Source organism: Ambystoma mexicanum, chromosome 4q (assembly GCF_040938575.1).
Source record: "Ambystoma mexicanum isolate Mex_15411 chromosome 4q, UKY_AmexF1_1, whole genome shotgun sequence".
NCBI classification, from domain to species: domain Eukaryota; kingdom Metazoa; phylum Chordata; class Amphibia; order Caudata; family Ambystomatidae; genus Ambystoma; species Ambystoma mexicanum.
Window position 1 is genome coordinate 1,243,286,369 of NC_090928.1, and position 26,868 is coordinate 1,243,313,236.

At 45.3% G+C, this 26,868-nt stretch overlaps 1 protein-coding gene across 2 annotated transcripts in view; it reads left to right on the top strand.

The window, feature by feature from the left end:
- Window positions 1-26,868, top strand: part of LOC138468319 (exportin-5-like) — a 2,047,117-nt gene that overhangs the window by 587,164 nt on the left and 1,433,085 nt on the right. For both annotated transcript variants that reach the window (XM_069608821.1, XM_069608822.1), the window contains exon 12: window positions 9,841-9,940. In XM_069608821.1, coding sequence (XP_069464922.1) covers window positions 9,841-9,940 — 100 coding nt within the window. The remainder of the gene's footprint in view (window positions 1-9,840; window positions 9,941-26,868) is intronic.

The following is a 26,868-nucleotide window of genomic DNA, read 5'->3' on the forward strand; positions in this document are numbered from 1 at the left end:
GTTTGTAACTAACCTTTTTTTTGTTTTTTTCTTTGCAAATTTTTTGACTCGACCTTCAACATCTGCACGCTGTAGCTCCGATTCGTTTCCGCATGTCCTCCCTTCCTCTTCCGCTGCAACAACTATATTTTCTGTATCCGCATAGACAGCACGGAATGAGGCTCCATCGTCTCCCTGAAACATAGTACTTTCATTACTATGTATCAAAATATTGTTAGCATAAAACACACGTGAGGACGAACACACAGGTACATCTCAATAGCCAAATACGATTTAAACATTGTGTGCAACAATCAAACGACAAGTATTCGACCAGTGATGATCTATATCGATGGAACTGTCAGTATCCATACCTCTGGCTCTGCATGGACTGCCATGAATGGTTGTATTGGAGAGGAGGCATCCGCATCTCCCTGAAACACAGTACCTGCATTAGTATGCTTTTCAATATTGGAAACACAACACACACTTGGGGTCGACGGCACAGGTACATATAAAGAGATAACCGCAAATGATGCATTGTCCAAAAGAATCAAGGAAAATCCAAATATGATCACATTTCATCGACTTATTTCAACGATTCCTTTACATCTGCATCATCTAAATGAGATGTTGTGGTTGTGGTGGAAGCTTCGTCGTCTCCCTGAAACACAGCACTTGCGTTAATAGGGAAGAAAGTATAGCAAATGGAATCACGTTATATGATCACGCATGATGGAGCTGTCATTATCCATACCTCGTGCTGCTGAAGAATATCTATGGATGTTGCAAATGTAGTGCGCACTTCCGAAAGCTGTTGCGCCGATTCGTATACTTGAATGTCAGGCTCTGCATCAACTGCAGGGGTTGACGCTCCATCAACTGCCTGAAACATAATACTTGCATTAGTGAGGATTACAATTGTGAAAACATAACACACACCTGGGGTCGACAGCACAGGTACATATCAACGGCTAACCACGAATGAAACATTGTGTAGAACAATCAAACAACAAGAATTCCAGCTCTGATGATGATGCTTGATGGAGCTGTCAGTATCCATACCCCCTAATGTTGAAAAACATCTAGAAATGTTGTAGATGTGGCGGACGCTTCAGCATCTCCCTGAAAGACAGTACTTGCATTAGTATGGATAACACTAATTATAACTGAAAACAAACACCAGTGGACGATAACTAAGGTGTATATCACTTGGAAAGCAGTAACCAAACATTCGGTAAAATAATTACACGATAGAATAAAACTATTACTTGACATGCATAAAACAAGTATGTAGCGGATTAGCCTAGTAAGATTACCTGATACGCGCTAGAAGTGGTTGATAACTGCGACCACGTCAAGGATGTAGAATGTTCTTGCTTCAGATTCAAGGGATAGTCAAGAAGTTGTAAAGTTCAATTAATGATCGACAATGAAATGCCAATATTAAAAATAGCCATGTAAGCCGACAGAATACTTGAAAAATGCTCAATACAGCACAGTTCCCTGTCCCCATATATATATATATATAAATTGCGTTTGTGGGTTATGAAATCGAAAAAGAATATATTGATAAATGTCATTATTCAAAAAACTATACACTCATATCAATATCGAAATTATTACAAGGGATAGAACACCTACAATATCAATTAATCCATTCGGCTACACACTACCGCAAGGCTGAAAGCTAAATCCGGACACTTGACTCACCGGTGGCGGAATGTGGACGAATAGAGTGGGAATAGCGTTTTCGCGCAATTTCCGTGTCGTTCGCCGTTTATTCTTCTTTGTTACCCAAGAAGTTGTGTACATGTCCAAGGAAAAGTGCCGGCTGCAGAAGCGGTATCGATCACCCCTCTTGTCCTCGAAGACTTGATGGACTGTACTTTCCAGCTCATCCAGTGGATATCCGCAATGTCTGACCCATTCTCTTATTCGATCAACAGTTTTCGGGAATACATGCATTGTAGTTCCTTCAGATTTCGCATGGGTCTTCGAAGGGCAACCGCTAATCGAACAGGCAGGCATTGTTGATAAATCTGAAAAGTAAATATCGACATTATTATACAATCTTCAAGAGTAAAGATTTGATACAAAAGTAAATGAATCATACAATGATCAATGCAAGGTTTGTTTTGGTCGCAGGAACTATACCAGTTCATTATGTGCTGCTTAGTAGTTGCATAAGTTACAGAAATGTATAATTGATGTGACTGAAATCTGAACATGTCACTCGTCCCTTGGATGTTCTGTCTTGCACGAGAAGGAAACATGCTTACATTATAGACTGGACCCCCGAAGGATGCAATTCAATGACAATAGACACAGATGAAAATAAATAGTTCTATTGATAGCATAGCAATGGAAACTCAAGTCAATACCAATGAGACCAATGAACATAGCACTATTGTGTACTCTACTCGAAAATAGATAGAAATTTAAAAATCTGCGAAATATTACCAGGATACATGGCCTTACCTTGACCAACAAACAGTTGGATTCAGCAAGCAGAGCAGTATGTTGCGGGAGAATAGGTGGATGGCCACAGGTAGCGCACTGATGGGTATGCTCGAAGCGGTCACAGAAGTTCACGGATAGCTGACGACGAGCAGATTAGCATAGATCTCAGTGGTTCCCAGGTAGCACGTTCAGGAGTTGACTTGCAAAGCACAAAGATGTTCTCATGAGACATATCGAGTGGTTTTTAAAGTATTATAAACTGGGGTGTGTTTGTGAATGAATGACGTATGTATGTCGTGGTATTAGGGGGGCGGCCTGCTTGAACGGGAGGCCTGCCTGGAGACACAGGGTCTGAGGAGGCCATGTGATCGATGGCCCCTTGGCGTGGGACACCTTTTGAAGTGTACATGCAGTTTGGCACCTTGGCCTTTCGCGCCCCTGACAGCCCCCCATGCCAGCACTCATCCCCAGGTGTGAACCGCCTTTGATAGAGGGGGGTGGGATGGATGGCCCTGGGGCGTGCAGATAAGGCACAGGAAGACTGCTGAATGGAGACACACTTATGTGTATTGCAGGGGGGCGGCCTGCCTCAGCGGAGGCCTGCCTGGAGACACGGGGTCTGAGGAGACCATGTGAACAATGGCCCATTGGCGTGGGACACCTTTTGAAGTGTACATGCAGTTTGGCACCTTGGCCGTTTGCGCCCGTCACAGCCCCCCATGCCAGCGCGCATCCACCGGCGTGAACTGCCTTTGATACAGGGGGGTGGGATGGATGGCCTTGGGGCGTGCAGATAAGGCACAGGAAGACTGCTGAATGGAGACACACTTATGTGGATAGCATGGGGGCGGCCTGCTTCAAGGGGAGTCCTGGCTGGAGACACGGGGTTTGAGGAGGCCATGTGACCGATGGCCCCTTGGCGTGGGACACCTTTTGAAGTGTACATGTAGTTTTGCACCTTGGCCGTTTGCACCCGTCACAGCCCCCCATGCCAGCGCGCATCCACCGGCGCGAACCGCCTTTGATACAGGGGGGTGGGATGGATGGCCCTGGGGCGTGCAGATAAGGTACAGGAAGACTGCTGAATGGAGACCAACTTATGTGGATTGCAGGGGGGCGACCTGCCTCAGGGGAGGCCTGCCTGGAGACACGGGGTCTGAGGAGACCATGTGAACAATGGCCCCTTGGCGTGGGACACCTTTTGAAGTGTACATGTAGTTTGGCACCTTGGCCTTTTGCGCCCCTGACAGCCCCCCATGCCAGCGCGCATCCACCGGCGCGAACTGCCTTTATATCAATATACAGTATATCGCCTTTATATCAATGATACTATATCGTTGCTTATCAATAACAAATGCCATATACCGGAGATTCTTGTGAGCACAGACCCACTTTTCAACCGGTGTATTATAGTGGTCAAGACTGTATAATCCAATGGTAAATGTTAGTATAGATAGATGTGTGACTTTTATAGAGACATAACCTACTGAAAGACTTTGAACAAGTGTGTTTTAGTGCATGCATTATCGAGAATATGTTATGTTAGCTTAGATAGATAGTGACCACCCTGCTTCACAGCAACCAGACCTTCACCCATTCGGAGCACAGATGTCTGACGTCCATCCTTGAATGGAGACACACTTGATTCATTTAAAAAATCGAGACAACCGTTGTTAAAATATATGTGGTGTTTTATTTTGTATCTTATTTTCATGACACAAAAATACAAGACTTTAAAGATTATACAGGTCAGGTTGCAGCACAGCAAGAGAAAATCCCCTGTACTGACCGCTGTCACTCGGGAACGTTTCTCTAATGGCACGAACGGCACAGGCGGGTATCACTCTTCGAACGTGGTGTCCAAGCCTCCCGTGAAGCCACCATGTAAAGGAACGATAGGCCACCAGCCTGTACCACCTGTGAAAAGGAATGAAACAAACTGTTTTTAAATTACCAAGATAAGTTTAATAAACGTTTGTTGTCAATGACAATTCTTGTAACTAATGGCATTTTACACGGACAAATGCTATCTAGACAATGCACACTATTCAACGACTTACATGCGTTACAATGATATGTAGATGTAATTTTGGATATAGTAGAAGACCATGAAATAGGAGTGGCATGACAAGCAGAGTATACTTACTCGTTACTCGGATTACGAGGACGAACAGTTGCTCGAAGTTCGTGCATAAGCACCATCATTATTCTCAACACGGCCCGTGTGATGCAGGCTGCCCTGAAGTCTGGCAGCTCGGTGATGCATTGCGGTCGTGGCTCGCCTTCCGAAATGTAGGCCAGGCATCCCGAGTTTTCTCGGCAGCAGCAGTTCTCGTCCTCAGTTGGCATTAGCTCGCACCGATTGCATGTGCACCAGGTGGAGACGCCGTCCATTCGACTAGGCCAAGGCTCTTCATCTGTTGATTCGTCCTGCCAACTGCCGTCCGAATCCCCATCGTTTTCGCGTGCTTCCCTTTCCAGTAGTTCCTCCTCGGTATACTCGGGCTCGTACATGTAGGGCATTATTGTAGCCATTGTGTGTTAAACAAACTAAAATAATTTATAGTGGTGGTACTGGTATCTGTTCACACAGGCTACAAGCGGCGAAGGTAGCTGACCAGAGCACTGAAACGAGTCACAGAATACTCGAAGTAACACAGAGAGAGGAATGGAATCGAAAATCGGCTGCTGTGTGTTGTGAAACTGTCTGTTTATACTTATTGAGGAGAGAGGCGTCCTGCCATTTCCATGGCGACACGTCATTAGCTGAAGCGCAGCGAATGTTGACACGAGACGTGCTTTGGCGTTGGGAAATGGGCGGTATGAGTCTGCTGATGACAGGCTCAGGGGCGGGGGAATTGATTTAGTGCCGCAAAAGCAGGTCAGCCAGGGCGATGGGGGAAAAGATAGGATTATCAGAAAATGGCGGCTCCCTGGTGCTTGTTTTCGCGTGCGTTTAATGGACGAAAACTCGGGTAAGGTCCATAGGAAAGTTTTCTAAAATCGAGCCACTTAGGCTTAAAAAAACATGGCTGACCCGTAGGGACAATAAACATTTTTACTAGACCATGCCTTTAAAAGGAGACTTGGGAAGCCCGGTAGGCACACAAGGGTGGCAGCTAGAGACAATTGCATCCGAGCAGTGCTTCCTCGTCCCAGGGTGACAGCAAGACCAATGATCATCAGAGAAGGGCATGGGACCATGAGCAATATGAACACCCATCTGAGAACTTCCTCATCTCAGTGGCAACAAAAATACCACTGGATCCTGGAGAAGGGTCTGGTACCCTAAGTGAACAATGCCCTAGAGGAGACAATCCTCGCCTCAGTGTCTGGAAAAAAGCACTTAACCCCAGAGAGATTTGTGACACTGCCAGTACCTGGAGAGACAGATCTGGCGGGAGCAAGGACAGGTACAATCACCGTACCAGGAACCAGCGGTAGGAGGTCATTCCCCTATGGACACTGTGACAGTCACAAGTACCAGGAGTCATCATCATGGTAAAGAGACTGCAAACTTCATTGAGATTTAAGTCACGAGAATACTAGTTGAAGGGAGTCATTCTCCATGGCTTAGTGATAAAACACAGTAAACAAACCAAACACGGGGGAAGGGAGTTTTTCTCCTTATCCGAAAGAATGGGGCACTGCGAACATTTGGAAACCAATACATCAGGGGAAGGGAGTCATTCCTCTTGGCCTGTGTCTTCTTTTCAAGAGAACTCTTACAATACACCAGGAGAAGGGAGTCATTCTCCTTGTTAGAGAACTGTGTTTGATTAGAACCTCATTAGTTATAGTGTAAGGGATAGAGATACACAGGACGGTGAACCTTTCTTTGGACAGACATTCTGACTTTTCCTTTTTTGTTTTCGGTTTAGGCAGGGAAACCCCTCATAGAGATATAGGCCTTTTTTTAATACAAAATAAAAGTTTATACCAACAACTGACACCACCTGGTTAGTCTCCTAATACACCCTTATAATGCAGAAAATGGGCCTCATTACAGGTCGGGCGGTCCAGAATTAACAGTGGCGGGAAACCCGCCGCCACTGTTAATTCCAGACCGCCCAATCTCGAGTCCTGCAGGCGGGAGGTGATCTTGCTGCCAGGTCTGACCTGGCGGGTTGAACACCTCCCGCCTGCAGGCAGACGTGGAAACACCAGCACCATAACGAGATGGTGCCGGTGTTTCCAATTCCCCATTCCCATTGAGTCCTATGGGACTCAATGGGAATGGGGATTAACACCATTCCTCCTCCGTGACTCCCGGGACACCGGGGCTGTAATTCCCTGGTAATTCCGGGAGTCACGGAGGCGGAATGGTAATAAGAGTCTGGCGGTAACCAGGCAGTTTTACCGCCGGACTCGTAATGAGGCCCAATGTCTTCATGTCTAGGAGGTCTTTATCGGACTGGGAGTCATTGTCCCTTAGAGTGGAGTCACTCCCAGTTAGATCCCACTTGCCCAGACCCCTAAGGAGGGTCTTGCAGAGCAGGCTCACTTCCCTAGCTTCACAGGGAGGTGCTCACCTCTGGGTAGAAGAGACAAATTGACCAGATTTGTCACATTTGTCAGCAAGATTTAGATGGAACTTACTGGGGAAAAATGGTAAGGGCATCACACACAAGAAGAAAAACTAGAAAGTGAAGGGAAAGACTCACCAAAGTAGACCTTAGAGCAATTTCTCCCTTAGACCTTGTGTTAGGCAGAAACCTGTGCAGTTCCCTTAGGGACCACTGCAAAAGATTTAAGACTACAGGTGTTGGCAGTAAACCCACTTGGTAGCAGGCAGTCTGTACCACCCAGATTTACCTGGTAGCTGTGGCTGAGCAGTCAGACTTCCCTCAAGAAGAGTTAGGCAGTATGCAAAGTATACACAATAGGTACTCCGATACAATAATACAAGCAAACACTGACCAGAGCTTTGGTATCAAAGTATATAATTATTTATTTAAAAACACACCGATTGAAACACTCCAGCACTCTTATTGTAAAATATTCTAAACACAGTTACTATTGTAATATATACACCCCTTTTTCCTTATCAGATAAGTCACAGTAAAACACCACTTATTTTCATACAGAGGTGAGCGCTTAACTAGATTTCCCTCCCTTTCTCACAAACATATTGGAGTGCAAAGACAGAATATGAAAAGGTACACCACTCTAAGATTCAGGAACACTGTTAGCAAGGCAGAAGGGCAAAAGTCACTGATGAGCCAAAGTCCAAAGGCTGGGCCCACTCTTAGAGAGAGCAGAGCACAAATGCGCCCAAGATCACACAGTTACACTATGCTTAGAAAGTCTTGCAGAGGGCTCAAAAAAGAGTTTAGAGAGGCTTTAAGAAAGTTTAGCCAGGGTGTCCCAGACTAACCCAGGTTCGAAAGCCGGGGCTAAATCTACCCCGTACAGTCGGTAGCAAGGGAAGCCAGGCGGGACACAGTACCTTAAGTGGGAAGGATCCTCCAGCGGTGGAAGTTGTTTCTGGTAGTGGGTGCAAGTTGCGTCGTCGTCCAGGGGAAGAGAAGATCTCGACTTGGAGGAAAGATGAAGGTCGTTGCACTACCAGGGAAGAAACCAGCCGCAGAGTTTTCCGGTTAAAGGTGGTACCTTGGTTTCGCGTTCGTGGTAAAACGTGGTATCCTGGTTGCCGGGGTGCTTGGCACGGGCAAGGCGGCCACGAGGTAAGTCGGGAAAGCGAAAAGACGGTGAAACTGGTTATCCCCACCAGTCAAAGGAAGAAGACTCTCCGGCGGGAGATCTCCTCTGTTGTTGGGAAAAGTGGTGAGGCAGTCCAGCAGGGCTCCACCGGTGGTGGTGTCGTGGCAGGTCGGCTCAGCTTCTCCCACGTCGGATTCTTAGGTCCTGTGACGACTTCTGAAGTTCCAGTCCCCAAAGCCCTGCTTTTATGCAGCAAACCCCCATTCACTCAGCCTAGCTGTCACTCAAACATGCTAAGTGGTGAGCCGGCTGGCTCACCACTTGGGCCAATCAGGATGGAGTGCGACTTGAGTTGCCTAGGCAACTCAGTCCAGGGTGCCTAAATTCCCCTCCACCCCTCCTAAGTACCCCAGACACAGTGGCACCACTTTGGAGGGCTTCTGTGGAGAAGCCCGCCAAAAAGTGGAACAAAGGGCTCGACTTGGGTTGGAGTCACAGAAGAGAACACAAACGCCATTTTAGAATCAAGTTTTGGCAAAAAATACCAACCGGAGAATTCATATTAATTAAATAAACCGGCGGTATGTTCGAGGCTACCGTAAATAATTAAATAAAGAAAGTAGCCTAAAACAATGGGAAATCCCATAGGAAAATATTCGCGGTTGAATATAAAAAGTAGTATCCACTGCCACCAGCCAAAACTCGATCAGGGAGGACGGAGACGTGCCCCCTCGACTAACAGACCCCAGGGCAATTGAATTGCCCCAGCCAGTACGTCCACAATATGATGGTTTGTACTGGTTCTGTTCAGAATTTAAGACTAGTAAAGTCAATGGTGACTTTACATGCCCTGGGAGACAGTAGTCAGTCCCAGGGTATGGAGTCTATACTGGGGGGTCACTATGACACCCCCGTGTCACTGCACTGAGGGTGCTGTGTAACACATCACAAAAACACATGAAGCCCTATGGAGTAAAATACCCCATAGCCCATTAAACACTTCTAGATTCAAAGAAACACTCAAATCATGTCCAAGAGTGAGGGTAAAAGAGTCTCACTCTTGGCAGGAGAAAAAAATAAACCCCAAAAATCCAGCAAAGCTGCTGGGGGACTCACTAGGTTAGGAAATTCAGCCTAAACAGAGAATTCTCCATAACACCTGGTTGGGGAAAAAAGGAGTTTTATCAACAAGTGTACATTTTTAAAAATGTGAATCTTTGGTTTGCATCACAATGAGACGTATTCTTCCATGGTGCATTAAATCCATGGCACCCATTTCCATAGAATGTTTGTGCCAGTCATGCGTTTATGCAAGATTGTCTTCTTTTAACGAAAGACTGCTCCTCCAGATTTGACGCTTCCAGTAGCCATTTGGAACAGAATGTGGCGAGACAGTGGATTGTGATCAGGTTGGTTTGGGAATGTAATGTGGTGAGAAGTCTTAGTTGGGTGGCTTTTATCAATAAAAGTGCCCGTCATGGCTCAGGTATGAAGTCATTTTCACTTCTAGCTCTCTGCTCATGAATGCGCGTGTATGCAAGCTTACGTGTCCTCAAAGCTCTAAATTAGGTTATATCGGGGTAGCAGGGGAAATCACTTAGACAAGTTCATTCATATCGGTGGGCTGTGACCCTGCTTTATTGCATCATCCATGCAATTCTTTATTTTGGTGTGTACATTTGACTTTGTATTTGAAGGCATTATTGTAACTCTTTATTGGTCATTTTCCTGCAGAATAACTACTGGAGACAAGCTTTCCGAGGAGCGGAGAAATGCTCTAACGAAACTATGCCAGATCGTATGCGCACTTGGTAAAGCTCTTTGTAACACAATGGTGAGTTTTTAGCACATAGTTGTTTTAATGTTCTCCCCTGTCCTACAGTTGGAATTTATTTTAGTTTTTTTTACTCAACTTTGTTTTATTCCATAACAAAACACAGCTTGAGCAATGGATTGAAGGGTACGAGAGCCGAGTTACATTGCTACTAAAGTCAATCACATCTTTGATCAGATTACAATAAGGATAAAGATCTGAACAAATTAGGTACATGTGTGTTGGTCTGAGTGGATGAGCAGAAATAAAGAAATGGTGTCTGTTGTTTTGGAACCTGTAAATTCCTGTGCAGGATGCTAAACCCATTTCCATTGTCCAATATTTTAGTCCACTATATTCTCATTGAGGGACCTTCCAGGCTTTTCTAACATTGGGCTAGTGTGAGCCGAGCTGTGTTTACTTTGTGGGTGAGGAATTGGAAAAAAGTGTGAGGATATGGGGGTGGGGGTTCTTCTGTATTTCATGTGCTCCCTAGTATAAGTGGTCTACAGGTAGTACTTTACTGGTAATTTCTTTTATTTTTGTCTCGGATCTCTTTCCTGAATAGTTGACTACTTGGGCATTGTTAGGAAAGATCATCTTTTTTGCGCCTTTCTCTCCAATGGAACATTCTTCTTTTTACTTGTTTTTGAACTGTCTTGACTTTTGAAGGGTAGTAAAACGTTCAGTTTCACTTTCCTTGCCCATCGTTAATGGGGAATCTGATTGGTCCCCAAGATTGTTAGTGCAACGTTTGTTTCTCTTTGGGAAATCCTGTATTTTGTTAATTGTGCACAGAACCTTACAGTACAGTGCAATTGTGGATACTTGTGTATTATCTTACTTCTGCACTTTTGTGTTTACCGCAAAGGGCTACTAAAGGTGGCTAGCACCCAACGATGGCCGTGCCACGGTTTTTCGCTTGTTCTTTGGCCATATTGTAGTTTGGCCTCCTTGCCCTGTCAGGTCAGAAAATCCAATATAATGTCATGCACTTGCTCAAGAAACCTGCTGCTTTCGCGGGCTAGTGATCTTTTGTGTGTGTGCGAGCACAAGGGGTGGCGGGGCCTGGGACTCTGGTCCCATTCCACATACCTTGGTGCCAGAGTGTCTGCTGTTTGGTAGATGTGAAACCAGTAGTCGTCCCTGATTGGACAACTACAGACTATTTGAATGTGGCAGATCCTTACCATGTGTGGGCTTGGACTTGCTTCCATGAACGCATTTGTATAAGAAGAGCACTTCTGCAGCCCTTTTTCAGATCTAAGTTGAAGCCAAGATTCCAGCAAATAAGAGCAACCACTGATGACTGGAGGACGACTTCTACATTGGACCTGCATCCCCTCCACTGACTGGTCCAATAAAGGCCTGCTCTTCTGCCTAATCTCTGAAGACCCTAGTCGGTACTTCATCCCTTGGACTTGTGGGATCAACTAGCCTAGACGCCTTCTTGAGGTTGCATACCCCAAGAGCCTCCGTAGACTGCCCAGCTCTTTTTTGGGCCACCTTGCTATTGCTGTTCTGCGTTAAGTGTTGGAACTTTGGTGGACACGAGCTCCTGCAATAAGTCACCTTCACCTGAAATGTCTGCGTCCTAGCATCAAAGGAGGCAGTGCTGGAGCTGCGTCTGTGACTGCGTCTGGAATATGGCCTGTCACTGCCTGAAAGTGGTGACCGTTGCTGGTACTCCTCTTTATCCATCCTATGAAGTGTCCTAAAGGGGTCTGCACTACCACAGTCTGAATTCTTCATCGTTCTGGTAGTGCATCTTGAAGTTGGCCCGGTCGGAAGAAGCACTAAAACCTACAACCCCTGGGCACGCCTCGACTTGAGCAAAGGACAGAAGATCATGTCCCCAGCGATTCCCGGATGATCCGCAGTGTGACCTTGGAAAATCAAAGTCAGCGGGATAGGTAAACATGGTCTTGTCCTCCCCTGTCTTCAATGGGGTAACATTGGGGGCAAACCTCTTTTCCCCTATACTCGCTGTGTGCGTACATTTAGTCGTCGAACATGGGTCAAGTATCCTACCCCTGGGCTAGTCCTGGGACTGGGATAGAGAGGAGTGCTCACTGGTCTTTGGCACATACTTATTTAGCTTTAAAATTATTTGGACTTGTTTTAAATCGCCACCACAACCCCATTGCATTCTTTGAGAATACCTTCCCTGGAGAAACCTGTACTGGAACCTGTGACTTTTTGGCACTAGGCCCCATACATTTTAGGACTGGATTTCTTATGTAGAAGGGAATTGGGATTGTGTTGGTTCTATAAATCCTAACTGCTTCAGATTACTTACCTGACTGCACCTGCTTAGTTACTGATTAATACATTGTAAGAGAACCTACTGGTGAATTTAGATAATTCTGATATGTATATAATGTATATAATGTCTTTTAGTTAAATATGGGCACACATAGTTATTGTCATAACTGAATTGAAAATATGTACTATATGCAAAGACCTTGGTTTTGACTTGTAAGTGACTGTTGCAATCATTAATTTAAATAGACTATTTTATGTTTTTGATACATTTGTTTGCAATATGCTTAAAGTTTATTTGTAATTAAACTAATGCATTTTATTTAAAAAAAATATATATATATATTTCTGAGGCTTGTGGAATCTGCTTAGATCACATGCTGTGCATAGGCTAGTGGAAGTTGCGGAGTATTACAGTTTGTTTTTCGAAACTCGAAAATGGGTGTTGACACAGGGCGTGCCAGTAATACTATCCCTAGTGTGACGTCCACTGTACCCATGATCCCTCACGCGTGTAAGACCCTCAGATTGTTTTTTTCTGCCATACTGGTCGGAAGCATTCAGCGGAGTTCCCTGGCATTAGCCATACTGTGAAAAATATTGTTATATTTCCCCCTTTTTTTCTCCACCACAACGTCGAGCCACCGAAATTTGACGCCGAACCGGAGAAGAAGACGACCGTCGAGAGCTTCACGACGGAGTGGGCCTAGGAAGGCCTCTGGCCTCGGCCCGGGCCTCAGAAGGCCTTTGGCCTCGGCCCTACAAGTAGGGAGTGTGGGGGGTGGACATACTCTACACTCTATTCTCTTATATATATTCCTACACTTACCAGCCCGCTGCCTCAAGGGGCGTATGGAGGGTATCCCTTTCCAATTTTGCCCAAAGTGCAACCGCAAGTATCCTTGGGTTGACACACGACACGTGCAATCTCTGCTTGCCAAGGGATCACCCGAGGCAAATTGCAGAGCGTGTAGTAGGTTCAAACCTAAAACACTAAGAGACCGTTCCACAAAGCTTTGGGCCCACCACGCCAGGCGTCAAGAGGCCATGGCCGCGGAGGGTGCCTTCAGCGACGGCAGCAATGCCATACTTTCGGACAGTGAGGGCAACACGGCATCGAAAGACAGCCAGGCGAAGGTCCCCGACCTCGGAAGGTTGTCCGGCAGGGCGGCTATGGGGAAGACCCCGGGCGACGTAAGCGCAACCCACAGCACTTCCAAACACACAAAGTCCCACCGAGACTCGACGCGGAAAGAGGCATATAGGGAACGGTCCGAATCGGCGTCCTCTGAGCGTTCGTGATCTAGATCGCCGCATGACGCCAGGCAATCATCCACTATTGGCAAAAGTGCCTCGCTCCCCAAGGTAACCGAGGTTCGATCGTCGGAAGACGAAAGCGACCTCTAACCCCAGACCGCACTCCAGGAGTCGGCGTCAGTGCAAGTAACGCCCATTCCCGAATCCCAAACTACGCAGTCGAAGGATAGTACCACCACTACCGAAGCTCCGAAGGCCCAAAGAAACAGGGCAAACACTCTTCCAGCCACGGGGAGGGAGGAAATCAACAGGTGAAGCAGTCCCTACTTCCACACCGCAGAAACATTCCATTCCACTCCACTCAAACAGACAGACAGGTCTCACACCTCTATTATAGATGAGTCAGGGAAACTCCCCCCAGGCAAAGTCATTCCCAGTTCAAGAGAGTGGTGCAGTGAGGACATAGTCATGTCAAGAATGTCATCATTGGCAGATTTCTATTCTAAAAATCCCGAACATTTTCTCACTTATAACCCCGACGGGTCAGCACCCTCAGGCTCCAAGGATCCTATCCCCCCCCCCCCCCCAAGTAAAAAGTCCCGGTTCGAAACAACACGGTCTTCAGATCCCTTCCACATTCACCCTTATTCTCAGGAACAAGAAGATCCTTCCCTTTGTGAGGATACAGATTTGGGCATGTTGGAAGAACAGACTGGGACAGGCTACTATGGGGACGATGAGGAACAAGAGGAGGAAGAGGACAACCCAGAAATATACAGGGTATATTCCCCGGTAGATAAAGAACCACCGGTTACCAACTCCTCTGTCAATAACCAGCCCCTCCTAAATGAGGTCCTATCTAGAGCAGCAAACCACTTCCACAATGACACCCAGGGTGCTCAAGAGGAAAGAGATTTTGCCGAAGAGTTGGTGGGAGAAAGGAGACCTGTTGCGCAGGCCATCCCTATCCTTAAGTCCATCCAAAGAAGAATAGACCCTTCACTGGTAAACCCCAATCTTACCAGGGCAGTCAATCCCAGGATTGAGAAGCTATTCAGGGCAGCCCAATCAGACCCACTGTATATAAGAGGGCATCTGAAACCGGACTCCCTAGTCGTTACAAACACCCGCAAGAGGGCAGGAACACCCTTGTCATCATCAGAATCTCCTCCCGACAAGGAGAGCAAGAAAATCTATGGGTTCGGCAGAAAGGTTGCCTCCACTTCCGCCTACTAAGCAAGAATCGCCAACTCCACCACCCTACTGGCGAGTTATAACTGCCACCAGTGGGAGGAAGTCGCGGCACTCATAGATTCCGCCCCAGAGCCCCTAAAGAGCCAATTGGCATGAGTCTCAGCGGAAGGGAGAGCCGTATCTGGTTGCATTTTAAAGGCAACCTTTGATGCCGCAGATAATGCCGGTAGATTGATAGCAGAGGGTACTGTTATCAAGAGACACGCTTGGTCACGGCAGTCTGTATTCAAGGCCGAAACACAAGCATCATTGTTAGACAAACCGGTGGAGCCAGATCTATTGTTCGGTAAGGCGGTCGAGGACGTGCTGAAAAATGCCAAGGACGAGTATGAAACACTCAAGTCCCTAGGTCAACTAACCACCATACCCCCTAATCAAAGGGGTAATGGCAATTTTCGCCGCACACACGGACAAAATTCCCAAAGAGGGTCAAACTATTCCCAGGGGCAGGGTACACAGTGGAACAATAACCAACAGTCTACCCAAGGTTATAGTAGAGGGAATAAGAGAGGACGGGGGAAAGGTAGAGGCAGCCCCAGTAGAGGCGGCGGCACGCCTCCACCAAAACAGTGACGCTCCGTTCAAGGTCCCTTCTCACGCATCCCCAGTAGGAGGACGCATTTCCAACTTCACCCAAGCTTGGGAAGGGATCACATCAGACAGATGGGTGCTGTCTGCAGTGTCCGCAGGATACTGCATAGAACTCTTAGAGCGTCCCCGAAACCACCCTCCACGACAAAGAACACATTCTCTAGACCACTAAAGAATCCTCCTCGAGGAGATCGTCAATCTGCTAGCAAAGGACATGATCGAACTCGTCCCGGGACACCAGGTAAACAAGGGTATTTATTCAACTTACTTCCTTGTACCAAAGATTGATTTAACAATGCGCCCAGTATTAGACTTACGGGCTGCAAACAAATATGTCAAGCCCCAAAGGTTTCGTATGACCACGCTACAAGAGGTAATCCCCCTCCTAAAAAAGGGGGATTACATGGCAACCTTGGATATGAAAGATGCTTATTTTCATATTTCCATGTTCCCAGCACACAGAAAGTACTTGCGCTTCAAGGTGGACAGTCGCCACTACCAATTCCAGGTACTGCCCTTCGGGTTAGCTTCAGCACCAAGGGTATTCACCAAGGTACTGGCGGTGGCGGCTGCACACCTACGCAGGGAGGCAATCCCGGAGTACCCTTATCTGGACGACTGGCTCATAACGGGGGAAACCCCAGGAATTTGCAGGACAAACATTCAAAGGACTATCGACCTCCCCCACGAATTAGGCTTCTCAATCAACGAGAAGTCAAGCCTAGTGCCAAGCACCTCAAAACAATTCCTAAGAGCAATCCTGGATACCCAGGAGGGGTTGACCTTTCCTTCAGAAGAAAGAATTCGGAATATACTACTGCAAATTCCGCATTATCAGTCCGGTCAACAAATAACGGTACGCAAAGCAATGCGTTTACTGGGCATGATGGCGTCATGCATCTACCTGGTCCCCCACGCGCGCCTGCGCATGCGTCCCATGCAGGAATGGTTGGCGAAACAGTGGTCTCAGGCAAGTGGTCAGTGGGACGATCTAGTGGTCGTTTCGCCAACACTGGTACAAAGCCTCGACTGGTGGATAAGAGAGAATCTTGCAAAGGGGAAACCCTTTTACGATCCCGAAGTACAGGCAGTAGTCACTACAGATGCATGTCTGACGGGGTGGGGAGCTCACCATCTCCACCACACAACTCAGGGTCTCTGGTCTCACGCAGTGGCCAAGAACCACATCAACCTGCTAGAGCTTCTGGCAGTATTCAGAGCGCTTCAGGCGTTCGAGCCCCATCTAGTAAACCTGTCAGTGCAAATCCGGACGGACTGCACTACAGCCATGTTCTACCTGAACAAGCAAGGAGGGACTCGCTCGCCAAATCTGTCCAAGCTTGCCCAGAAAATCTGGATATGGGCACTCAGACGGAACATCTTCCTGTCATCACAACATGTTCCAGGGGAGCTCATTTCCCTAGCGGATGCTCTGAGCAGAGACTCCCTCCCAGAGGAACACAAATGGGTTCTTCACAGAGAGGTCGTAGAAGATCTCTTCTCTCAGTGGGGTTTCCCCACTATAGACTTATTCGCCACAAGCGAAAACAGACAATGCCCAGGATTTGCATCTAGGTTCCCCCAACCAGACTCCCAGGGGAACGCCCTGTGGATGAACTGGTCAGGGATGTTTGCGTACGCTTTTCCACCAACTCCTCCCATCAGGAAAGTGGTGAACAAGATGAACAGAGAGTCGATGACGCTCGTCCTAGTTTCTCCCATGTGGGCAAGACAACCGTGGTTCCCACACCTACGTAGGATGGCGGTGTGCAAGCCCATCAAATTTCCAGCCTGGTACAACCTACTGTCCCAGCACCAAGGTCAAACAGTGCACCAGCAACCCAACTCAATGAACCTGGCAGCATGGCTCCTGAGGTCATAGAGTTTGGACATCTCAATTTGCCACAGAGGTGTATGGACATCCTAAAGGAATCTAGGAAACCAAACACAAGGCACTGTTACTTTGACAAGTGGAAGAGGTTCGTTATCTGGTGCCAGAGTAGACAAATCAACCCGGTTGATTGCACTCCTTCCACTATTGTTACATACATGCTCCACCTGCTGGATGCAGGATTGGTTTTTAACTCACTGAAAGTACACCTGGCAGCCCTGTCGGCTTACACCACTTCCCATAGCAAGGTTTTGTGGTGGAAAGTACCAGTAGTTAAAGCCTTCATGGAAGGAGTAAAGAGACTTCACCCTCCTATTTCAAACCCACCACCAGGGTGGGACCTTAATGTGGTGCTAGCCAAGCTCATGGGCCCCCCTTTCGAACCCATGCATAAAAGCAGTCTCAAACACCTGACTTATAAAACGGCCTTCTTAGTAGCGATTACTTCTATAAGAAGGGTCAGTGAAATTCAGGCTCTGTCAGTGCAGGATCCCTTCTTTACCATCCATAAAGACAAACTGGTTTTACGCACACACCCTAGGTTCTCACCTAAATTTATATCTAAATTCCATGTAAACCAGTCCATCGAGCTTCCGGCTTTCTTCCAGGACCCGCAAAGCTCGGCTGAGGTGAAACTACACACTTTAGATGTGCGTAGGGCGGTCCTCTACTATGTAAATAAAACCAGACCGCTAAGAAAAACAGATCAACTGTTTGTCTCCGTAGCTACAGGCAGAGAGGGGGATCGCGTCTCTAAAGGTGCCATCTCGAAGTGGATTATTAACTGTATCCAGCTGTGTTACTCACTCTCTGAAAGCGCTCTGCCTTTCACGCCAAGAGCCCACTCTACTAGAGGCATTGGGGCCACTCTGGCTTTCATTGCAAATGTACCCCTTGACACCATTTGCAAAGCAGCTACTTGGAGCTCTATTCACACTTTTACTCAGCATTACTGCATTGACACCCATTCCAAGGCAGATACACAAGTGGGACAAGCGGTACTAAGACACTTATTTGCTCATGACCCTTCTCACATCCCACCTCCTTCTTCAGGTACTGCTCGCTAATCTATGCACAGCATGTGATCTAAGCAGATTCCACAAGCCTCAGAAGGGATACATTACTCACCGTAATCGTATTTCTGATGCTTGTATCTGCTTAGATTCACATGCGACCCACCCTTCCTCCCCTCCGAGAGAAGGCGCTGGATTGCTTGTAGTCTTACCTTTATGTCTATCTGCTTGGATTATCTGTACTCACGCTACTCCTCATGCTACCTCATGTCAGAAAAAATACAATCTGAGGATCCTAGACGCGTGAGGGATCTTGGGTACAGTGGACGTCACACTAGGGATAGTATTACTGGCACGCCCTGTGTCGACGCCCATTTTTGAATTTCGAAAGACAAACTGTAATACTCCGCAGCTTCCACTAGATGTCGGCCTATGCACAGCATGTGAATCTAAGCAGATATAAGCATCAGAAATACGATTACGGTGAGTAATGTATCATATATATATATATTTGATATATGAATCGGAGGGATAGTAGTACCTGTTAGTTTAATTTCTTAGTGTGTATTTAAAGGCCTAATAAATAGTTGCACTTTGTTACATTGACGGTCTAAACTGAATTATTGTGTGTTATTCTGTGTGTATTCACCAGGGCCCTAGACTGCTCTCACACTCTAAGCTTTGACTGCTCTTCACTCTACCTTGATTGGGTTTTGGCTAAACTCTGTGTCACTGTTCACCATACCTAGGGTGGCCTCCTAAAATCTTCCCATAAGGGTAGATTTCTTTTTGTTGATTTTTAAAAAATCTTATTTGGCAAAAGCCTTTACCAAAAGTATAATAGACAATCCATAAAAGCAGAAAAAAGATCCATAATTAAATAGAACAGTAAACCACAGTCTAATTTTACATTTTTGAACAATCATTCACATATGCGTGGAGTTAAAAGATAATAAAACTTCGTAAGGATCCTTACTAATCTGAAAAGCTTTCAGACATATATAACACAATTCCTTAGCAGTTATATCAGAAAACTCATTTACTTAAAATAAAATGATCATCGGTTAACTATACAGATGTAAACTTTCAATTAAAAACCTCACTGCCAACACCATCCTAGTTCTTCCCGTCAAAGTAATAACAGAACCCATTCATACCATCAGGAAACTGCATATCAGCAAATTTACGAAAATAAATGGACGATTTGCTGATAGTGCATTACACGTAGTCACCAGGTGTTTAAGTTCATCTTCTTCATCAACAGAGCCACAAAAGCTACAAAAAGCCACTTCGGCTGTGCAAACGCTATATTTTACAAGAATGTGTCTAGTGCGATATAGGTTCCACCTGAATTTTAGGAAAGACTTTCTAATGTATTCAAATCAGTTGCTAAATATGGTGATAAATGGCCACGTCTTTTGTTATCTAGACCAAAGTGACTCGGTGAGTTATATGCATGCATTCTCTGCATTATGCTGATCCAATCTCTATTACATATACTCAACCTCACCTTTACTGGCTTTCTAATAACATCTACAGTCCACTCCATTTCACTCACGCAGATTTTTGCAGTAAACTGTATATTCATTGATAAACTCTACCTTTTTAGAAATCTTCAAAATTTCTAGATCACAGTAGTCTCATTTACAGGAGAAATTATTTTAAGAAACAAATGTCTCTACTTAGCTCTGCAAATGAGGGAATTAATCATCCATTCATAATGAATAGCTGCCAAAGGGACTGAATTCTGCATTTTAATACTCTGCTCCAGATGATAGCCTCAGGTAACAGTAAAATATCTAAATCCTAAAAGTAATGCAATTCCATTAACTACAACATTTCTGGGAGAACTTTTTAAAATGGGAATTACAGACAACTTTCCAAATCTGGCATCCACCTGTATCATTTGGGTTGATAGAGCCAGGGCACGTGACTTGAGTCATTGGTTCACCTGAGATTTATGCGGTTTTGAAGCGGGAATAAACAAATGAATCTGTTTACTTGTTTTAAAAGCTCCTTTTGTACATGCCATCTAAAAGAGGTAGATCTTTTCTTTGATGTATATTGCATGACTTCAGTTATTGGTTTATTAATCTTCAGGGAATGAGCAGCGACAAAGACAGTTGAAAAAGGCATTTAAAAGTCGAAGTCTATTTTTGTGGTATAAAAAATAAGAAAATCATCTGCATAACGTAGCCCAGTAACTCTCAGATGACCCATTTTCGGAAAGATTAATGCTGCAGGTAGTAAATACTCACCAGTGTCTGACATGTAGAGGCTAAAAAGACAAGGGGCCAAAATGCACCCTTGTCTAACTCCCCTACATGTTGGAATTTTCCTGGAGAGAGCGCCATCAAAATTGCCTCACCTGTACCATTGTATGTTCGTGGAGACCAACAATAAGACCATAAGGTAACCCCCATCTCTGCAATTTGGCCCATAGTATATTTCTATTAACGGTATCAAAGACTGCAGAGAGATCGATTGTAGCAATAAAAACGGAGTCATACATTTTCGACCAGGAAAGTGATTGAGCAGATTTTAATACAAAACCATTTCATAAAGTGCTCATTTGCTTTCTGAAGCCAACCTGCCATTTTTGTAGCCGGTTTCAGAGACCCAAATTCCCAAATGTTTCCAGTAATAGCAAAGAAAAAATATTACTATCTGCATCAATTATAGATATCGGACGCTAATTTCCGGGATAATTTCCTGCACCTTTTTTGTAAATCGGAACAATATGAGCTACAGTCCATGATTGCAGAAATGATTTCCTGGCCAAAATCTGACTGAATAGTATAGTCAAAACAATAGCCCAGTTGCTTTGAGCCGACTTAAACAGAGTATTTGAAAGTTTGTTGGGACCTGGGGCACTAGAAGAACTAATCTTGGACAGTAAACCTTCAATGGTCTCTTGATCAAACTGTAGACTCCATACGTCTTCCACAGTGTGTTCCGAGCTCTCTAATTCAATGCCCGAAAAAGCCCTTTCATAATGCTTCACCCAATTGGACTATGCTACAGAGCTAATTTGTACATTTCCCTGTTTAATTCCTACTGCATTAATCAATTTCCAAAACTCTTTATAATAGTTTGACTTGTCTTATTTCTTTAACTATTATCAATATATCACAATTTTTCCTTATTTTGTAAAAGATTAATTTTGGTTCTCAGTTTATTCCTATTTACCACATCCTGCTAAAAAATATGGACATGCTTAGTTTTATGAAGACGACGCATTTAGGAAATCCTAAGCAAGTATCTAAAAATTCCCCCCAAAGAGGCTCAAAGGAATCCACTGTAAAAGTATCTACTTACCATTCAAGCAAAGTTTCCTGTAAGCATGTTGCCAGTGAGTACTTTAGCACTTTAATATTATGCGGGTTCCATGTAACTTTATTTCCAGTTGAGTTAACCACAAGATCCCAAGGGCCAATAGTCACCTTAAACGTTCTTTAAACTAAATACTGCACATAGCATACTGTGGTGACTCGGTGACGTTTCAGAGATATCTAAAGAGTAACATCTCACATGAAGCCAATTCTCTATAAAAAATGTAGTCAATGTTGGAAGCTCTGTGGCCATTAGTCCATGTTTTGTTATGCGGTATATCGCCCAAGACCGCCCCATAAAGCATCTTAAGCCCCCAGTTCCTTAAATGCTTGCTGCCATTTATGACCCAATTCATTACTAGAGTTCATTTTAAAAGACCCTGGGAGGAGAGGTGAACTCATTATCAGCATCTATACATTGCGCATTCAAATCCCCCACATAATATGGCCACCTTTCACTTTGTTCCACCATTCATTTATAAATGGATTTAAGATATCTACTACACTGCCTAAATTCATTATTCCTTTGTGCCAAAATACATTGAGAGTTAGCAACTCTCTCATTTCTCCTTTCTATTAACTTAACATACGTAGCCAACACTCCTCTACATAACTCACTCACACTTATGACCTCAGTGCCCCCAACGGATTTAACTAGAGTGAGTCATTCCCCAAAGGGGCGATCCAGAAAAACTTTTTTCAGCTGCCTGTTAAATAGATCTGTACCCATCAAAGGAAGGTTTTTGCATTAGCCAAGTTTCTTTTTTAAAAATGTTTTAATTACGTTTTTATTTTTAAACTAGCATAAAAACATATGTTAAAGGTATTTGTACCGTGCACCGTCACCAACGGAGTTAGTCCCCAGGCGCTCTGGCGGATCTGCAAATGAGCAGGAGGGATGGGTTAGTAGGTGAAGCGGGAATAGGATAGTGAGAGGAGTGGTGTTCTGTTGGCAGCTTCAACTCGGTATACACCGGGTGCTGAGCTTTAGTGCGAGTATCGGATCGATGTCAGTCCTCGTGTGCTGTTGGTGTTGCTTATGTGGTGTTGCGGTGTTGTGAAGTGCATGCGGATTGTAGTGCGAGAGATGGTTGTGTGAGGTTTTTCAGTCAGATAAGTGCAGAAATGCTGAGTTTTTTTGTTAGTTGGTTGTATGAAGTTTAACAGAAGTTCAGAAGTCTGTCCGAGTGTGGCGCTCGCCAATCCTCCCAATCTCATCAGGGTGAGCAAAAGGGGTTACGCCTGGCAGGGTTTGGTTTGTGTGGGGCGCGCTCTGTAAGTGTTCTAATTGCTCCTTGCCGTTCTATTCTAGCGAGCTCTGTAGGTTTTCTAATGCTGATGGATTGATTAATTTGGGTTGGGTGTCTATTCTCCTCCTTGGGTGCTGGGGCTGGTGTAGTGGTCTCTTCAGACAAACTTTCTATCTATGCATCTGCCGGTTTGGATATAGTCCGTCCGGTAAGTACGAGTGGATGAGTCACTTGAGGGCTTTCGTCTGGGTTTAAGTATGTGATCAGTCTCTGGAGACTTCCTTTTGTGGCTATTTCACATGATATCTTATTGTCTGTCGAGTGGTCGGTTTTTGGGTTGAGTGGTTGTCCATTTTGAGAGGGGCCGAGGTTGGAGTTATTTTCATCGTTGTTTTAATGGCTGGGCAGTCTAGTGCATCGCTGTTGTGGTTACGCTGTGAAGAGCCATTATTTGAGGAGTTTACTGAATGCTAGGTGGTTTGTTGTGCTCCGTATATTCTTAGGTAGGTCATTCCAGGTTTTAGGTGCCTGGTGAGAGAAAGAGGATCCTCCAAGTTTTTTTCTGTTGTAGGGCTTTGGTTCCAGGCGTATGTCGGTGCTTGATCTCAGTTTTCTTGTCGGTTGATGTAGGCGTAGTTCATCGCTTAGGAATTCTGCGCCTTGTTTGTGTATTGCTCTGTGCGTGATGCACATGGACTTGAACTTTATTCGCTGTTTTAGTGGTAGCCAGTGTAGTATTTTTAGCGCGGGTGTGAGGTGTTCTCTTCTGGGTAGCTTGAGGAGGAGTCTGGCTGCTGCATTTTGTATGCATTGCAGTTTGTTTAGAAGTTGTTCGGGCATGCCCAGGTATAGGCTATTGGCGTAGTCTACTGTGGACATGATCAGAGCGATGATGGTAAGTGTTTTGTTGGCGAACGACAGGAACGGTAGGATCCTTTTTGCTGCTCGCAGGAGGAAGAAACATTTCTTGAGTAGCCAGTTTACTTGTGGCTCTAGAGTAAGGTTGTTATCCATCAGGGCCCCTAGGTTTTTACAGTTGTTGATGGTTCTGGTGTGGTGCCGAGCTCTCTTGGCCAGGGGATGTAGTTGAGGTCTGCTCCCTTTTTTGAAACAATCATTATCTTTGTTTTGCCTGGGTTGATTTTGAGATGGTTGAGGTTCATCCAGTTGAATATGTCACAAAGGCAATTCTCTAGTGTAGTGTTTTCTTCTCAGGTGTATTGTATGTTGCTGATTTGAGTATCGTCAGTGTAGTTGTAGCATGTGAGGCCGTGTTTTTTTATGAGTTTGATTAATAGGTACACGTAGATGTTGAATAGAAGCAGGGGAGAATGATGATCCTTGTGGTACTCCGCATTTGGAGTCTCTAGGTTTGGATTTAAAAGTTTTCATCCATACGGTTTCTGTTCTGTTTGTTAGGAAGGATTTGATCCATAGTAGGGCAGTGTCTGTTATCCCTAGTCCCTCTAATCTCTTTGAGGATGGCGTGGTTGACAATGTCGAAAGCTGCGGACATATCAAGGAGAATCAGGGTGGTACTGTTGTCCAAGTCTTCGTTAGTTTTTAGGTCATCCCATATTGAGAGGAGAGCTGATTCTGTTCCTCTCATTGGTCCTAAACCAACTTGTGTGTGCCAGTAGGCAGTGCTCTTCTATGAATTCTTGGGTTATTTTGTAGACGTATGTTTCTAGCAGTTTGGCTATGTAGGGTATGTTGGAGATGGGTCTGTAGTTGGATAAGTCCTCTATGTTTCCTGTTGTGTATTTGAGTAGCGGCTTGATCTAAGCTGATTTGAAGGCCTGTGGTACTTTACCTGTTGAGATTGAGAGGTTGAGGAGGTTCCTGTGGTATGTCCGGGGGGCAAGGGTCTTCAGGAGAGCCTGATTTGTTGCTTTGGTTTACCAGTTTGACGAAAGCCTCAACTGATATTTCTGGGAAGTTTCGTAGCTTGTTTGCTTGTTCCTCGTCGGTGTCGGTGGGGTTTGAGCTGTGATCGCTTGGTCTGTTTTGTATGGTGTGTTGGATGGAGGTTATTTTGTTTTTGAAGTGGTCTCCGAGGTCATCGCAAAGTTTCATCAATGGAATTGCCGTGTTGTTGCAGCCCGGTGGGTTTTTTATTTTGTTTATGATTTTGAATATTTCTTTTTGGACGTTTGGTGCTCTGAAGATTTGGTTGTCATAATGTTTTTTGTATTTCCTTTTTATATGAGCGGATCTGTTGTAGGAATTTCAATTTGTTTGCAGTGCTGTTGTTGGTCCTCCATTCAGATTCTAGTTTTCATTTTTTCCCTTTCATGGCGTTGAGTCGTGGGGTGAACCATTTGGCTGTTGTTTTCTTACGTGATGGGGTGAAGGGCTTTTCTTTGGCAATGTCGTCTAGGGTTGTTGCGATCCAGGTATGGAGTAGGGCAACTTTTTTGTCTAGCTCTGCTTCTTCCATGGTTGATGCTTGTGGTTTACTGAGTTCTAGGAGCTCGGTTAGGTTGGAGTTTTTTATGGTTCTCCAATTTCTTTTCATCATGATGTGGTTTTTCTTGTTGCTTTTTTGTTGGAGCAGCCGTTGTGATTATGAATCGAATGATGAGGTGGTCGCTCCAGAGTAGTTGAATTGGGGGTGCCGTGGTGATGAGATCCTTGTTGGTGAAGATTGCGTCAAGTGTGTGCCCTGCTGAGTGGGTTGCTCCTTTGACTAGTTGTTGTAGGTTCATGGCTGCTAGTTGGGCGGTTAAGGATTTTTGTGGGGTTGTGGTTTCTTCGTCGAACCAGATGTTGAAATCTCTGAGGATGATCAGATGATTGTACTTGATGGCTAGGATGGTGATTGCTTCCGTGAATGCGTTTATGAAAGTCGCATTGTAGGCTGGTGGTCTGTATATCAGTATGAATTTTAGGTTAGTTTTGGGGTTTACTGAAAGTCGTAGTATTAAGGTTTCACATTTATCGATGTTTAGTGGATCTTCCATTTTGATGGCAAGTTGTTCCTTGTGGATGATCGCTAGTCCCCCCCTCTTTTGGATTTCCTGTTTTCTTGGATACATTTGAAGTCTTCAGGCTCACAGTTGAGGGTGATCTTGTAGTTGTCGTTCCATTACAAAGCAGTTGTTTACCCAAAATGTTTTCAGTCCTCCTGCCTCCCTCCCACGTCTACCATGATTTCAACCACTTAGTCACCTCGATCACACTCTGTTGGATAAAGTGCCAGTCGAACAGAGCCAGCACTTCCTGCATGGAAGTCCAAAAGAGACCACAAAACCTTTCCGTCCCCCTTCCTTCCATCTGGTCACCGTCATTATGAATTCCTCCTAAACACCCCAACCATCCCTCTCTCCCCACCTATATCCCTCCATGGTCTTCACCCTCTCCTTGTATCCACCTCTTTCCTCCCAATAAATGTACTTCCCACCCCCACTTTTTTATCACACCCCCCATGCTTCCCTGATAGAACCTGCATAATCATGGATCAGGGCCATCAGCTTCTTCATAATAAACATTTCTCTGAGTTTGAGCTTCTTCTTGTGGCCTGGAAGGTCAAAGCTCTTCCATTCCTGGGCTAAGGCTACTTGACCTGCTCTGAACATGGCTTCCCATATTCTTGGATATCTCAGATCTCTACCAGTTTGGGGGGTAGACCCAGGAGCATCTGAAGAGGGTTGAGCGTAAGGATCTCTCCCGTCACCTAAGCCATTCACCACAGTAGGTCCTTCCAGTACCTCTGAACTTTGAGGCGGAGCCACCAAATATGGGCCTGAGGCCTGACGGCCCCACGCCCCCTCGGGCATAGTGGAAGAGGCTCCGCAAGCATCTTTTTGATCCTCAACGGGTCCCGGTGCTAAACACATAACATCTTAACATTGTGCTCTATGGTGGCTGTAAACCACTTACATGAACCCTAATCCTAAACAACCCCCTGCCCCACATTTTCTCTGAGATCTCACCATCACTCAATTTGTTCCGGTAATTCTTAAATGTCTTCATATCTGCTCTTTCCACCGTAATGAAAACCCCATAGAGCCTGGATAGAATTCCTTTCTGAGAGGCTGAGCCATCTAACACCTTCTCAAAGGGTGCAAGCGACCTCCGGAAAACATTGCCCCATTTC